Raw genomic sequence first — 13,876 nt, 5'->3', positions numbered from 1 at the left:
GCTTGCACACAGGTGACACGTCTGCTCATTGTGCTGTTGGGACACCGGTGGTGGCAGAACAAAGGTGGTACTCAGTCATGCCTGGATGGGGAAGGTATGCCTGCACATGGGTGGCATCTGGACACGTTTTTTTTCCAGCACATGAGCAGTGTTGGCCCACGATGGCGGTCCAGACCATGGTGGTGTGTCCAGGCACGCAGACAGTGATGGCACACAGTGGCACATTTGAGTCCACAGTGTATGTCTGGGTCCATGGAGAACGATGACACAAGGTGGTGTGCCTGGGCATGCAGGCAGTGCCAGCGCACAGCAGCATGTGAGAACACAGATGGTGATGGCATGAGGTGACAGGTCCAGGCACAGGGACAGTGCAGTGTCCAAGTACGTGGATGGCAATGATGTGTCTGAGCCCACAGTGGTGTGCCTGGGCCCACAGTGGCATCTTTGTGTACACGGTGGCCTGTGAGGGCCCGAGCGGTGTCAGCCTGTGCTGGCGTGTCTGGGCACATCGCGCCATGGTGGGGCCCGCGGTGCCGCGGCCAGGCCCGCGGCGCTGTGTTGCTCCCGCAGCGAAAGGTCGGAGCTCCGTGCTGGCTGCGGAGCCCAGCGGCAGCGCCACACGGACCCGAAGAATCGCAACAGGTCGGGGCCGGGGCCGGGACCAGGGCCGGCTCCCGCCTCGCGGCGGGGAGAGCGCCCGCTCCTCCCGGCGGGCGGCGGCGCTGTTCCGCCGGGCGCTGCCGGGGCCGCCCCGCCCGCTGCCTTCCGCCCGCCGCCGGGGTCGGAAGCGGCGGTGCCGCGTGGGGCCGCGCCGTGTTCCCGTCCGCCGCGATGGCCGTCCGCGCCAGCTTCGAGAACAACAACGAGCTGGGCTGCTTCGCCAAGCTCACCAACGCCTACTGCCTCGTGGCTATCGGCGGCTCCGAGAACTTCTACAGGTGAGGGAGCCGCGAGGGCCCGGCCCGGCCCGGCGGGCCCCGCGGCTTACCCCTAACGGCTCCTTCTCCTTCCAGCGTCTTCGAGGGGGAGCTCTTCGGGACCATCCCGGTGGTGCACGCCTCCATCGCCGGCTGCCGCATCATCGGCAGGATGTGTGTGGGTAGGTGGCGGGGGTCCCCGGCCTCGGGGCCCGCAGGTGGGCGTGCTCGGCTGGGAGTCGGAAAAAGCCGCGTGCTGCTGGTGCTGGAAAACGCCGCGGTCTTGACTGGGCTGGGGAGGCCAACGAGCGGCACCCCTCATCCAGAATTACGCTGTGTGAAGAGAAGGAGCAGAGCTGTAGGAAGTGAAGTTCACCCAATTAAAAATCACAGAATGGCTTGGGTTGGAAGGGACATCAAAGCCCATCCAGTTCCAACCCCCTGCCGTGGGCAGGGACACCACCCACTAGATCAGGTTGCTCAGGGCCTCATCCAGCCTGGCCTTGAACACTGCCAGGGATGGGGCAGCCACAGCTTGTCTGGGCAACCTGTGCCAGTGCCTCACCACCGTTACAGTGAAGAATTTCCTCCTCCATTGCTAAAAAGCAAACAAACAAACAAAAAAACAGTCAGGGTAATAAAGGGCGTCTGCTTTTCAAGGCCTGAAGACAGGTTATGGATGCACATAAATCTGCTTTCTGATAAACTGGGAGAAGCCATTCAATTTTTTTCTGAAGGTTAATGGTTCAGGGCCAGTACTGGAGGGGTGAGTGCAAGGGAGACATTACAGATGTGAAGGTCAAAGAAAATTCTTTCACTTGTCTCCAGCTAGTGGTATACTATTCAGAAGAGCATGCTTTGTGCTTTCTTTTTGTTCCTGGAAAAAAAATATGTCTTTGTTACCATGGTAACATTACCAAATGTTACCACTTTGCTAAAGGAGAGTAACAAAATCAAGTGGAATCTGTAGGCTTTGTGAGGACAACCAGCATCTACTGGGGGAAATTTCATAACAAAGTGTTTCGTTGAGAACCTTGTGTTTCCTTTAGTTCTGTCAAAAAAGAATAGTGAATAAAAGTAGTTTCATTTACCCATTTATATTGTTTAAGTTTGTGCTTCATCCTGGCTTTCCCTCACCTGTGGTGCTGTGTTATTTTCAAGTGGTCGTGTTATTTTGTTTGGGCTGATTTGTGGGCTTGAAATGAACAGATGGGGGGGGGCAGTTCCAGCCTTTTTCTGAACTGCAGTAAAGTAGTAAGCACAATGGGAATAGTTGCTTTTAAAATTACTTTAATGTGGAATTGTTTTTCTTTTTTATATATATTACTTTCCTTTTTTTGGTCATTTTAGGGAACAGACACGGGCTGTTGGTTCCAAGCAGTACAACAGACCAAGAGCTTCAACATATCCGCAATAGCCTTCCAGATTCTGTACGAATTCAGCGAGTAGAAGAGCGTCTCTCAGCACTAGGCAACGTCACTACCTGCAATGACTACGTAGCTCTTGTTCATCCAGATCTTGACAGGGTATACGGCTCTTATGCTTTTACATTCCTTATGGATGCATCTGAAATTATTCTGAAGCTGCAATTGGAGTTTGTAGGTATTGAGGCATACTATAAGTAGCATGAATTTCAGAAGAGTTATGCTAACAGTTGAGCTAATATCGTGTAGGAAGCTGTGCTGCCTCACATTTCCGTTCTTCTTGGGAGAGAAATCACAGAATTGGATTTGGGACTTCTGACTCTGTTTCAGTTGATCTCCCTCTTCTCCTATAGTTTTCATTATTTGTGAATGTGGAGCCTGCTGTAAATTTAGTGTGTGCTCTCGTTTGGCATACTGTAGTTAATGGTGGGAAGCCGTGGGATGTGGAAGTTAATTGTCCAGTGCAGTTTGCTATGCGTGTGTAAAATTGACTGAAAAAAGAGCATCTATGTGTGTAATAAATAAGGAGCATAACAAATTTGATCAGGACTATAGCAGTAGTTACAAAATGCTGCTGATCAAGTTGAAATTTCTAATAGTTGGAAGAGACCATAGATGATGCAGTGTGTGTGTTTACAGTAAGGTAAAAGAAAAATGGAAGCTCCTGTATGAAAGTTAAAAACAAGGGCAGGGGAGATGAAGTTGCTGCCAGTTTATGTTTGAGAGCTGATACTTTAATAGCACTAGAGAGGTGAGTTGTGTGGCTACAGGTACTGAAGGTCCTGATGTTTTCTTTCAGTTTATGCTAAAGGTGACAGCAATGGGGAGTGCAAAGAAAACAAAAAAGGTCAAGGTAAAAGCCTTTGCAGGCAACAGTCTTTGCAGCATACTATGTTTTAAGTAAGTGTAAAAAGTATGGTGAGATGTCCAGAAAGGGAGAAATCAAAACCAATTACAATGAAAACCTGCTGAGCTTTATCTGGAAGGGAAAGAAGTTCTTAGAGTTATGCAGAAGGTTAAGACAGTACTCAGGTCTGGGACAAAAAAGGACTGATTCACAGGGGAATACCTACACAACAGGTGTTGACACAGTTCGTGTACTGCCAACATCCTTCAGAAAAAGGGGAGGAAGAGCATTTCTCAGTGGTGGTGTGTTTAGTTATAGCTTGGCTTCCAGCTCAAGTGTGCACAGGTAAGTGGAAACACCTCTGGAGTACAGAGGGTGATCGAGAAGAGTAAGAGCATTTTATGATGATTTGATTGCGATGGGTGGTGAAAGTGTGAGCAGGCCTTCAAAGGGAGGATCCCAGCTAGTTGTTCTTTGCAAGAATAGCTTGAGTTCAAATTCTACCATACCATTTTCCTGAGGATTTTGTTCTCTTTCTCTGTTCGCAGGAAACTGAAGAGATCTTGGCAGATGTACTAAAGGTTGAAGTATTCAGGCAGACTGTAGCAGATCAGGTGCTGGTAGGAAGTTACTGTGTTTTTAGTAACCAAGGAGGAATTGTGCACCCCAAAACTTCAATTGATGATCAGGATGAACTGTCTTCATTGCTCCAGGTTCCACTTGTGGTAAGGCATTTGTGGGGTGTGTTTTTTCTTGCTGCTCCCTTCCATCTCATTTTTTGGTTTTAAAGATTCTGCAGTCTCATGGGCTCCTAGGTACTGTTTTCACTGCAGGGCTGTTCCAAAAGGGAGATGAGGAGAAGTCCTGAAGGAGGTCAATCTTCTGAGATGTTTTCTCCACCTTTTCTGAGTTTGAATAAGCTGCAAAGAGCCTTTAGTTTGCTTCTGAAACATTGCTCTGCTGAGATTATGCAAGATTTGCTGATTCATTCATGTGGAATATGAAATTGTCTGGTTTGGCTAAAGGCACATTTCAAAAAAATCTAGTAATAAAACCCTGTGCTGACTCAGTTGGATTCATTAATTTCAGGATTGCTATGCCTTTATGCTTGTTTGTTAGATTTGTTATTTTTAACTGAATGTCACAAAATGTTCTTTCCAGATACTGCAGGCTATCTGTTGACTTTTAAGTGTTTAAGTAAAATCTTTGTTGATGACAGAAGCTTTAATCTTTTCAGGGGTGTGAGTTGAGGCCCTGTGCTTAAGACCTAGTAATAAGAAAGCGTAACAAAACGTGGTTATGTCGGTGTGCTCTGCAAACTCCTACTGATTTTTTTATTTTTTTTTCCTAGGCTGGAACAGTGAATCGTGGCAGTGAGGTCATTGCAGCAGGAATGGTTGTAAATGACTGGTGTGCCTTCTGTGGACTGGACACAACCAGCACAGAGCTCTCCGTCATTGAGAGTATCTTCAGGTTGAACGAAGCTCAGCCAAGTACCATTGCTACCAATATGAGAGATTCCTTGATTGACAGGTAAGGAGGATACAGCTTCGTCTATAATTGTAGTCAAAACAGGCAAGATTTTACCATAAGGAAGCTATAAAACTAGCTGTTTTTCAAAGTTGATTTCTCTCTTCGCTTCCTCTTTGCTTTTATTGGGTTACTGACGAGAATTACCTCGTTGCAGAAAGGTTTGTTTTATGTAGTTGATAAGCATTCTTGGTCATGCATGGAAAGCATAACAGTTCTTGTTGCAGTTAGAATTGCAAGAATTTTTTTTCTGAGGAAACATAAAAGTAGCCACTTCAACTTCCAGATACTTTTGTTCTAAATGCCAGTGCTAAGCTTATGACGCCTATGAATTTTGTTTATTTACTTATTTATTAATGGAAAACAAATCTTGTTTTAAAAGTTAAAATGCCAGTAACTTTGCTTGACATCTTGGCTTTTTTTTTTTTCTTAAGCCTTTATGTCAAAGGTTTTGTCTAAGTTATTGCTTAGTGGAATGCAGGTTTTCTTTTTTTTTTTTTCTGCCTGGACTGGTAGTGATAGAGGACCTTTCCCATTTGTTGATGTATGCAAAAAATTTTACAGGGTTTAGGCATTCCTATAGGTGAATGTCCAATGCGAACTTTATTTGGACTTTCAACTGATTGTAACTCTTATCATTGCTGTAATGCTAGAGGTGTGCTCTTGAGCTACTTAGGCCACTGCAATTTAGTTACAGAGATCTCAGTTCTCATAAAAATGTATGGGAATGGTTTATGGCATAGAGAAAGAATAAGGAATTCCTTCAATGAAGAACTGTTTGAAAGAGTTATTCGTACCTTCACAGTTCTTGTGTAAAGGCCTGGTGCTTCTGAGCACAGCATAAAACCATAATTAAACTTCTGCTAAGCTTTTAATAACTGCTTGGACAAGACTGATTTTGTTGCCTTTGCCAACTTGACAAATGTGTTCTTAGAGCTAGCTGTTAGCAGTCACCAGGTCTCCTTCACTCTTTTCACAAACTCGTATGTTCTAGGAAGGCAAATTTGCTACTGGTCCTTTGTAAGTGGAGGCTGAGAACTGACTATACTGGTGTTTGGAAATGTTTTCTGCACTCTGGCACTCATTTGCTAAATCTCATTTCTGTTTTTCTTTTTAGCTTGACATGAGCAGTGTTGGTTCAGGAAGCTCCTAAGAAGTGAAGTGTCAAGCAGCACTTTGGATTACAGACATCTAGATCTTCTGTTGTTTCTGCAGGCCCAGCACCGGGAGGAGGCTACCAAAAAAAATTGTAGTGTTTTGTAAACTAAGTATTGTTGCAAAACGTGACAAATAACATATCTAAGTTACAAATATGGAATGCTTTCTAACCCTTTGCTAATGTTCTCCAGTTTTTCTTCAGCTGTGCTTTCTTTCTTTGTGATGCTGACCGAGGCCTTCAATTTAGCCCACAATATTTACTTCTGTTTTTTGGATATTGATCATTAGAGATTGTTTTGCCTTATATAGCTGATCGGTGTTCTGCTGCACAGAAGGCTGTTTAAGCACGTATATGGCACTGCCTTCTCTTTTCACAGTCTTGCTAAAGAGTGATATTTCTGCTGTAAGTGAACTTAAGAGCCCCTTGCGTTTTCTATACCAAAAACATAGTAGTTTACTTGCCAAAAAAGAATTCAGAAAGCATCACCTGCTCTTGTGACCTGACTTGCAGCTATTCTCATAGGGCTGGTGATTCTGAAGTGATTAGCTCAGATTAGAAATGGAGTTTCTCTAAGAAGTCAATACAGGGACTTAACAGCCAAGTGTGACTGCTTCCAAAGCAGTGGTATTTGATCTGGTGTCTGCAGATGTTTGGTGACATATATACTACTTCAGAGGCATCTGCAAAAGAGCCTTGAAAAACGTGCAGTTGCCAGTAGGCTTAAATGTGCTGTACAGGAGTTGGCCACCTACACTGGAAAACTCTTAGAAGTCAGCACATCAAAAAGGGTTGAAGAATGTCATCTTGAGTTACCTTGGAGACAAAGGTTAAGTAATGCAGTTCTAAACATTCAGTAATATGTTTTGGGCTTGGGAGCTTGCTATTGAAGAGTTCTGCCTTTGTCTAGCAGTGACGGTGATGTAAATGCTGCTTTCAGGTAGAAGATAGTCATTTACTTCTAAACACAGCTGTTGCTCCTTGATCTCTCATTTCAGTTGCTTTTCTTGTGCTTGCTTGTTACAGGTATGCTGAAGGCATACAAATGCCTCTACTTCCTCTCCAAAGGGTATGTGGAAGCTGCCTGCTTGCTTCCATATAGCTGTATTATTCTCAGCTGGATTCTCTTGAGGGGTGCAGTCCTGAAGGCAGTTCGGGCAGAACTCCTTTTTTTTGGCCCTGGTGTTTCAGGCTCTGTAGAACATTAAATAAACCTCCACATATGTTGGACTATCTGGATGTTTAGGGAACGATTTATAAGTTTTGGGTTGATTAAAGGTTGTTCCTCAGACTTTTAAGTGAGGATTGGCATAGGATTGTCTCTGATCATAGCAAGCTCTGTTATCTAGCTTGTCTAGAATGGTGACAGGCAGGGGCTGCCATTTCCAGACAGCTTGCCTGCTCTCTGCCACTGGGGAAGCCTGTAAGCAGGTTATAGCTCTTCATATAATTTGGCTAACCATTTCTGGTGTCTATGGCCCCTTTAATGCAGTGGACAACCTTTTTTGTCACTGACTCCAGGTCTCTTCCTCTTAGCAAATCTCAGTATTTAGAGTCAGGAACTGGTTTTCTGTGGTCACCTCATAGGGCTCTGATTAGGAATAAATGGTAAAGTCTGACCATCGCTGTGGGTGTTAGCATATATTCATCAAGTGTGAAATGAGTAAGACTGCAGTTTTTGTCTCTACTTTTTTTTTTTTTTAATTACAGTCATTATGCAGAAATCCTAGTTTGTATTAGTGAACTTGATACGTGTTTAAAATTGCTTAGAGGTAAGCAAGAAATAATCCAGTTTCTGTGAAACCCAAATCCTTAAATAAGAAAGATACTGGGACAGTGTTGGTGATAGAAATATGCCAAAGAGTAAGAGACAGACAGAGGAATAGGGTATTGCTAACTGTGATGTATGACCTCCTATGAATATTGCATTGAAACCTGGGAACTGGAAGGTGGCAAACATGTTATCACTTCTAAACAAAGGGTTTGTGGGAATTCTGAACTAGTAAGGTTGACCTGTGTACAAAGAAAACTATCAGAAACTGTATTAAAGAGTGAAAGTAGTAGAAACATGGATACATGATAGCATGCAAGAGCATAAACTTGGTGCTTTAATGGCAAGTCCCACAAAGCCTATGGAGTTATTTAAAGATGAAGTTTCTCTGTAATCTGTTGAACTTCTGAAAGGTATTTGCAAGGTTTTGTGCCAAAGGCTTTTAAAGACCCTGGATAATCCTATGGAATGAGAGGGAGGCCCTTTTGTGTGTTAGAGGATGGGGGAAAAAGAGCAAAAGGCTGAATTTTTCACTGGATTTTTATAGGGAGCTCAGCTGGAAGCCATGATGTTCAGCTTATTGTGTCCTGTTTAAGGACAGGCAGTGGATTAGTGGAGCGAAGTTTACTCAAAATGACTCATTCTGACTAATAGGGATGAGGACTGACTGATGTGGTGATGGAAAGGTGTGAGATGGGAGTTTCCCTTGAGGTTTAATGACTAATTACAAGGCAGAAGCTGATCCCTCTTAGAGTGGAGGTCCACCTCTATTCTGACTGTAGCAATTGTATAACTGTAGTGATTAATTGCTGATTATATTTCCCTGCATATTTATCTGGAAAAATGAATGTACTTTTACTGGTGATCAAATTATTCACAGTCAAATTGTGGAGGAAAAAAAAATTGAGTGAAAAAAAAATGGGCTGCTCCTTGGAGGAGCTGAAACTGCTGTGCTCAAGGTAAGCATGCCAGGACTCTCTTCTGTACAAATGACCCATACTGCAGGGCAGTGTGTATCAGCTGAGTAAGCACTGATGTTCCCTGCACCCCTGTGGTGGCAATGTGTCCTGGTGCTGTGTGTCCGGACAAGAACTGGAACATGGCCACCTGTCCCTGGAGGTGCTGATGGAAGGCATGCTGAGTCAGTACTCGGGTGATGTGCTTGTTTTGCATTGGACAGGATCTCAGCAAAAAGCTCAGACATGGGAATATAAGAACTGTTCCCTACATGAATATTAACATTTGTGTCTGGATCCAGGTCACTCCAGGATTGCGCAGGTGTTAATCTAACTAAAAGTGAGATGACAATGGAGTGAACTGGGTTGTACTTGCAGAGTAAATTGGCCAACTGCTCACCTACCTGCCTCAGCCCTCCCAAGTGCCAACGCTTGTAGCTGTTGAGGGCTGTTTCTCAGCAACTAAAATGCTTACAGAAACATCTTATGCCCCTGGAAATCACGGACAAATATATAACATTTACCTGCACCCAGCGGGTGCACTGAACAAGCAGTTCAGTGTGCATCAGCAGCCAGTTACAAGGTGGTTATAAAAGGCACCAAACTATTTCTCCAGTTCTTTAAAGCATCAGTTCTTCATGGAACACTGGACTCTGGCACTATAGGGCAGAAGGCTTACCTTATTGCAGTAGGGTGCCTGATTTTACAGGGCAATATATAGTTGTCTGAGGAAACAGTTGAGCTTGCTTCAGACCAGCATCATGCACATGCTACGCTACTTGTACAACTTGGCACTAAGTATAAGATTTTGAAGAAAAATATCTACAGTTGGGCAGTAGGAAAAAAAAAAAAAAACACCCCTCCCCCACACCACCAAAAACAGACATTTCTCTAGGTTTTTTTTTTTTTTTTCTTTTTTTAATGATGGCTGTTGGAAGTTGCTCAAAGGTTTGGGCTGTCACGGTCCCAGAAGAGATGGCAGCGTACAGATGAGTTTGATGTGCCATGTGGCTGTGGCATTCATAGTGTGCATTCTACCACATATATAGTACACATAGCAACATACAGAGTAGCATGTGGGGGGGAGTGTCTAATTAGTAGCTCTGATTTCATTTGGTCCTTTGCACTCCTTCATCCATCATGGGACATAACCACATTTTTTCACTAAAATTCAGTTTTGCATCTACTAGCTTCTCACTTATTTCATAATATGTTTGTAATACTTTTTAAACACAATAAACAGCGTGGCTATGGAAATTAATTATGAAAGACAAAATACAGTTTGGGACCACGTTATGCAGTCCTAGCGGGCTTCACTAAGAAGTATCTATTTGTCTATCTGGCTTAATCATAGCAATAGTTGAATCCTAGTTAGAAATGCAGAATGCTACCAATCTTTCTGCTTCTTCATTCCTCATCATTGTAATTACAAATATTTATAGCATGTTTGTCAAGAAAATAAAAATCCTTGGATTTTTTTCCATAGCTGACATGGAGCTGTACTTTTCTATACTACTTGGACATTCTGTGCATTGAACTTCCATTGCACTGAATAAAAGGTTACAGTTATAGGCAGAGGGCTTACACTCATCACCTATTCCCTATAGTGAGCGTGCAAAGCAGTTCATACGCTTACATGAATGGCACTTTTGTACTGGGCAGGACTTCACCGTTAGATTGCATTGTAAGAGACTCTTCCGCTCTTATTTAACATGGTAGGAGTATCGGCATCAATAAGAAAATGGACTAAGTTTGTGGTTAGGACACAAAATCCGAAACCATTTACAGTTGTAACAGGGATAAGCAGAAGCTACTGTTGTGGGGAGAGAGTTGTGAAAAGTTACTAACTGAAAGTTCAGGTTTATATATAGTCTTTACCTGATTTTTATGGCTCTGTCAAATGTGGCTAGTGACGAACTCATTCTACTGTGTAGCATGCTTCCTTTGGTCCTTGCCAAATACTTGCACGTGAAGAAGTGAGCAAAAACAAACAAACAACAAATTTCAAAGGCATACGATGTTTGTAACATCTACAGGGATTGGATTTAGTTTTATAAACAGGCCTAATTCTTACGGTATCTTGACTATTTCAGCAAAATATACTGACGACCTCACTCCAAAGAAAAAACATTTCCATTTTCCTGAAACCCAACATACAAATTCCACGGTCTAGTTACACATGCCACATAACAACAATTCATCTTTTCCCAGCATCTTAACAGGGGCAGAGTGCAGTCTACGTCTGTACATTTTTCGTTATACTGGTAACTATTGGTTCATTGTTTCTGGCTGATGGGAGCTTAAAACAACATCATATAACATCTAAATATTTCATTAATGGCTCCCAAAACAAAAGCATATTCCCCCCCCCCCTTTTTTTTTAGACTCAATTACTTTTTGTCTTTAGATTGTCCCAATCTAGGACTTGATATCACCAAGTAACGTTACGGTGTCTGTTTTGGTGCTTCTTGAGCTTCTGCTCTGCACTCATTTACTTCTTGGAGTACTTAATGGTTCCTCATGCACTGTGCTGAGTGGCAGCATCGATTAGTTATGAATGTACAAAACATCTGACCAGCAGGTATTGGAAAATTGTTTCCAGGTAATTCCCTGTTTTTTGTAATAAACAAAGAAGATCTTTTAGAATGGCTCAGCATCAGAATGTCTTCTTACAGTACTGAATTGTTCCTGTTCATAGATTCCATGATCTTAATTCATTTATGAGACAGCTATTAAAAAAATGGTTCTGTTCAGAGGTGGTTTAGCTACACTGGAGAATGCTGGGTTTAACAGGGAGCACTGATGCAGGGAACTGAAGGAAGTTTCCCAGGTCAGTTGAAACGTTTGAAGAAAATCTGAAGTCTCAAGTCTCTGATGTTTGCAGAGTGAGCCTGTGGAGAAGGGCACACCAAGACTGACATGACTGAGGCAGTTAGAAGGAATCAGGCTCCACATTGCAAGGCTGCCTGCATTTTTTCCAGTTTTTCTGCTTCTTTCGGTCCCAGGATGTCCAAAACTTGTAAGTCACTGAAGTAGTTTTGTTTGGTAGGCTTTTTAATGCTTTTTTTTTGTCCATATCCTCATCAGATCAATGAGTTGAAATGTGCAGCTGACTGTGTCATACCCATTCCTGGACAGGTCTTTTGTAATACACAACATTTTGCTGCACCTCTTTGTTTTTAAACTGGAAGATTGTGTACACCAAGACAAGGATACACAGAGACAAAATGCAAGGGATCACAACTGCAATTGCATTTACAGTGCTAGGCACATCGTTTATTGTCACCATAATATCCACATCATCGTGAGGAAGGCGCCTGTCTTTGCTTCTTTCAACATCCTTCTGGTTACAGCCCATCCAGTCTTTGAGGATTGACCGGGGATAGCCTGGCTCCACACTCAGCCGCTGGTTATCAAATTTCCAATACTCCTTCCCTTTGTAGAAGTAAGTATAAACTAGGAGACAAAACAGAGAATATTTCTCATCACACCATTTCCAACAGGTTAAATTGTGCACATGTGAGGATGTACAGAGAGCCTGAAAGGCTAGAGGGTGGTAGCTCTCTGGGTCAAGAGTGCATTCATCTAGGGCATTCCAAAGCCATGGAAATAAGATGACATTTTTAGAGCCTGATTAGAAGAAGAAACACACTGGAGGGAAGGGATACCATCCAGATAGACCTGGAAAGGCTTGAGATGTGGGCCTGTGCAAACCTCATGAGGCTCCACGAGGCCAAGTGCAAGGTTGTGCACCTGGGCTGGGGCAATCCCAAGCACAAATACAGGCTGGGTGAAGAATGGATTGAGAGCAGCTCTGAGGAGAGGAACCTGGGGGGGTTGGTTGATGGGATGCTCAACATGTGTGCTTGCATCCCAGAAAGCCAACCATATCCTGGGCTGCATCAAAAGAAGTGGGGCCAGTAGGGCGAAGGAGGGGATTGCCCACCTCAGCTCTGCTCTTGCGAGACCCCACATGGAGCACTGTGTTCAGCTCTGGGCACCCCCCACATAAAGAGGACATGGACCTGTTGGAGTGCATCCAGACGAGGGCTGCGAGGATCATCAGAGGGCTGGAGCACCTGTCCGATGGAGACAGGCTGAGAGAGTTGGGGTTGTTCAGCCTGGAGAAGAGATGGTTCTGGGGAGACCTCACAGCGGCCTTCCAATACCTTTAGGGGGCCTACAGGAAAGCTGGGGAAGGACTCTGTCAGGGGGTATAGTGAGGGGACGGGGGTAATGGCTTTAAACTAAAAGAGGGTAGATTTAGATTAGCTGTAAGGAAGAAGTTCTTTAAGGACAGTGAGACGCTGGCCCAGGCTGCCCAGAGAAGCTGTGGATACCCCATCCCTGGCAGTGCCCAAGGCCAGGCTGGATGGGGCTTTGTGCAGCTTGGGCTGGTGGGAGGGGTCCCTGCCCATGGCAGGGGGTTGGAACTAAATGATCCTTAAGGACCAGTTTCAACCCAAACAATCCTGATTTTATCTACGATTCTATGATTTGAGAAGTCCTAACTTCTTGTTTGGCTTGTGGGGGCTATGTTGCTCACAGAACACCACTCCCCTTGGCCAAGACAAGCTGATGACAGGATTTAAGCTGTGAATAACAAAAATACTGACCTCACTTCTCTCCACCTAAATTTTAACGTAAGTGTTCTGCAGTGATTTGTTTTTTACTAAAGCATCTGTAATATTTACTCATCATTACCAAGCTGTTAACAGTCTGAAGAATGACAGTGTTTGCCTGGGTGTGATAGTATTTGGATGGATACACAAGTGTTTCTCTTTACCCCATCTGAGAGAGCAAATACTGAATAAAACGAGTCCTTTTGATGACAGAATCTGAAAGATTTGGACTTAGTTAAGAAAGTCTTGTCCTGCTGCTAATAACAGGCAGATGGTTTATGCTACATGTTGTCTGAAGTATCCCTCATCTCTACAGAGGACTCCAAGATTCCTTTTTTAATCACTCTTAAGTGATTGGGGGGGGGGGGAAAGGAAAGGGAAAGGAACAGCGGTGAAAGTGATGGCTCTCCTTTATCTAGTCTCCTGCTTGGCTGGCTGTCGTGCAGTATTCCAGATGTATTGGAAAGCCCAACCCTAAAGCCCTTGTCTCACACCACAGCCCTCAAGTTAAACAAGGGCTCAATGGACAAACCCCTTCTGTTAGTTCTTCCTCAGTTGGAGGAAGAGGAAGAAATCTTCAAGTCAGAGAAAGAAATGCACTGGAAGGAGCCTCTAGAGGTCCAAACCCATGCTTAGGGCATGTCTAACTTCAA

General features: G+C 43.9%; 2 protein-coding genes across 2 annotated transcripts in view; one reads left to right on the top strand and one right to left on the bottom strand.

Annotated features, from left to right (window-relative positions):
* The first annotated feature begins 738 nt into the window (after positions 1-738).
* Positions 739-7,107, top strand: EIF6 (eukaryotic translation initiation factor 6). Its single transcript, XM_035548289.2, has 6 exons — positions 739-938; positions 1,014-1,099; positions 2,268-2,443; positions 3,737-3,913; positions 4,540-4,721; positions 5,836-7,107. The coding sequence occupies exons 1-6, from the start codon at positions 832-834 to the stop codon at positions 5,843-5,845; spliced, it is 738 nt and encodes a 245-aa protein (XP_035404182.1). The 5' UTR covers positions 739-831; the 3' UTR covers positions 5,846-7,107.
* Positions 7,108-9,497: 2,390 nt separating this feature from the next.
* The window catches only part of MMP24 (matrix metallopeptidase 24), a 51,162-nt gene continuing 46,783 nt past the window's right edge, over positions 9,498-13,876 (bottom strand). Inside the window, exon 9 of the mRNA XM_035548288.2 lies at positions 9,498-12,057. Within this exon, the coding sequence (XP_035404181.1) occupies positions 11,720-12,057 (338 nt within the window). The 3' untranslated portion in view covers positions 9,498-11,719. The remainder of the gene's footprint in view (positions 12,058-13,876) is intronic.

Source organism: Cygnus atratus, chromosome 16 (assembly GCF_013377495.2).
Source record: "Cygnus atratus isolate AKBS03 ecotype Queensland, Australia chromosome 16, CAtr_DNAZoo_HiC_assembly, whole genome shotgun sequence".
NCBI classification, from domain to species: Eukaryota; Metazoa; Chordata; class Aves; order Anseriformes; family Anatidae; genus Cygnus; species Cygnus atratus.
Note: the sequence above shows the minus strand (reverse complement) of the source record. Positions and strands in the feature narration are given on the sequence as shown.

Bases quoted from the DNA above. Each gene is read 5' to 3' on its own strand.
- EIF6 (XM_035548289.2), top strand. From the start codon at position 832: ATGGCCGTCCGCGCCAGCTTCGAGAACAACAACGAGCTGGGCTGCTTC. The intron at 1,100-2,267 runs GTAGGTGGCGGG...TGGTCATTTTAG, and splicing joins CATCGGCAGGATGTGTGTGG to GGAACAGACACGGGCTGTTG. The intron at 3,914-4,539 runs GTAAGGCATTTG...TTTTTTTCCTAG, and splicing joins TGCTCCAGGTTCCACTTGTG to GCTGGAACAGTGAATCGTGG.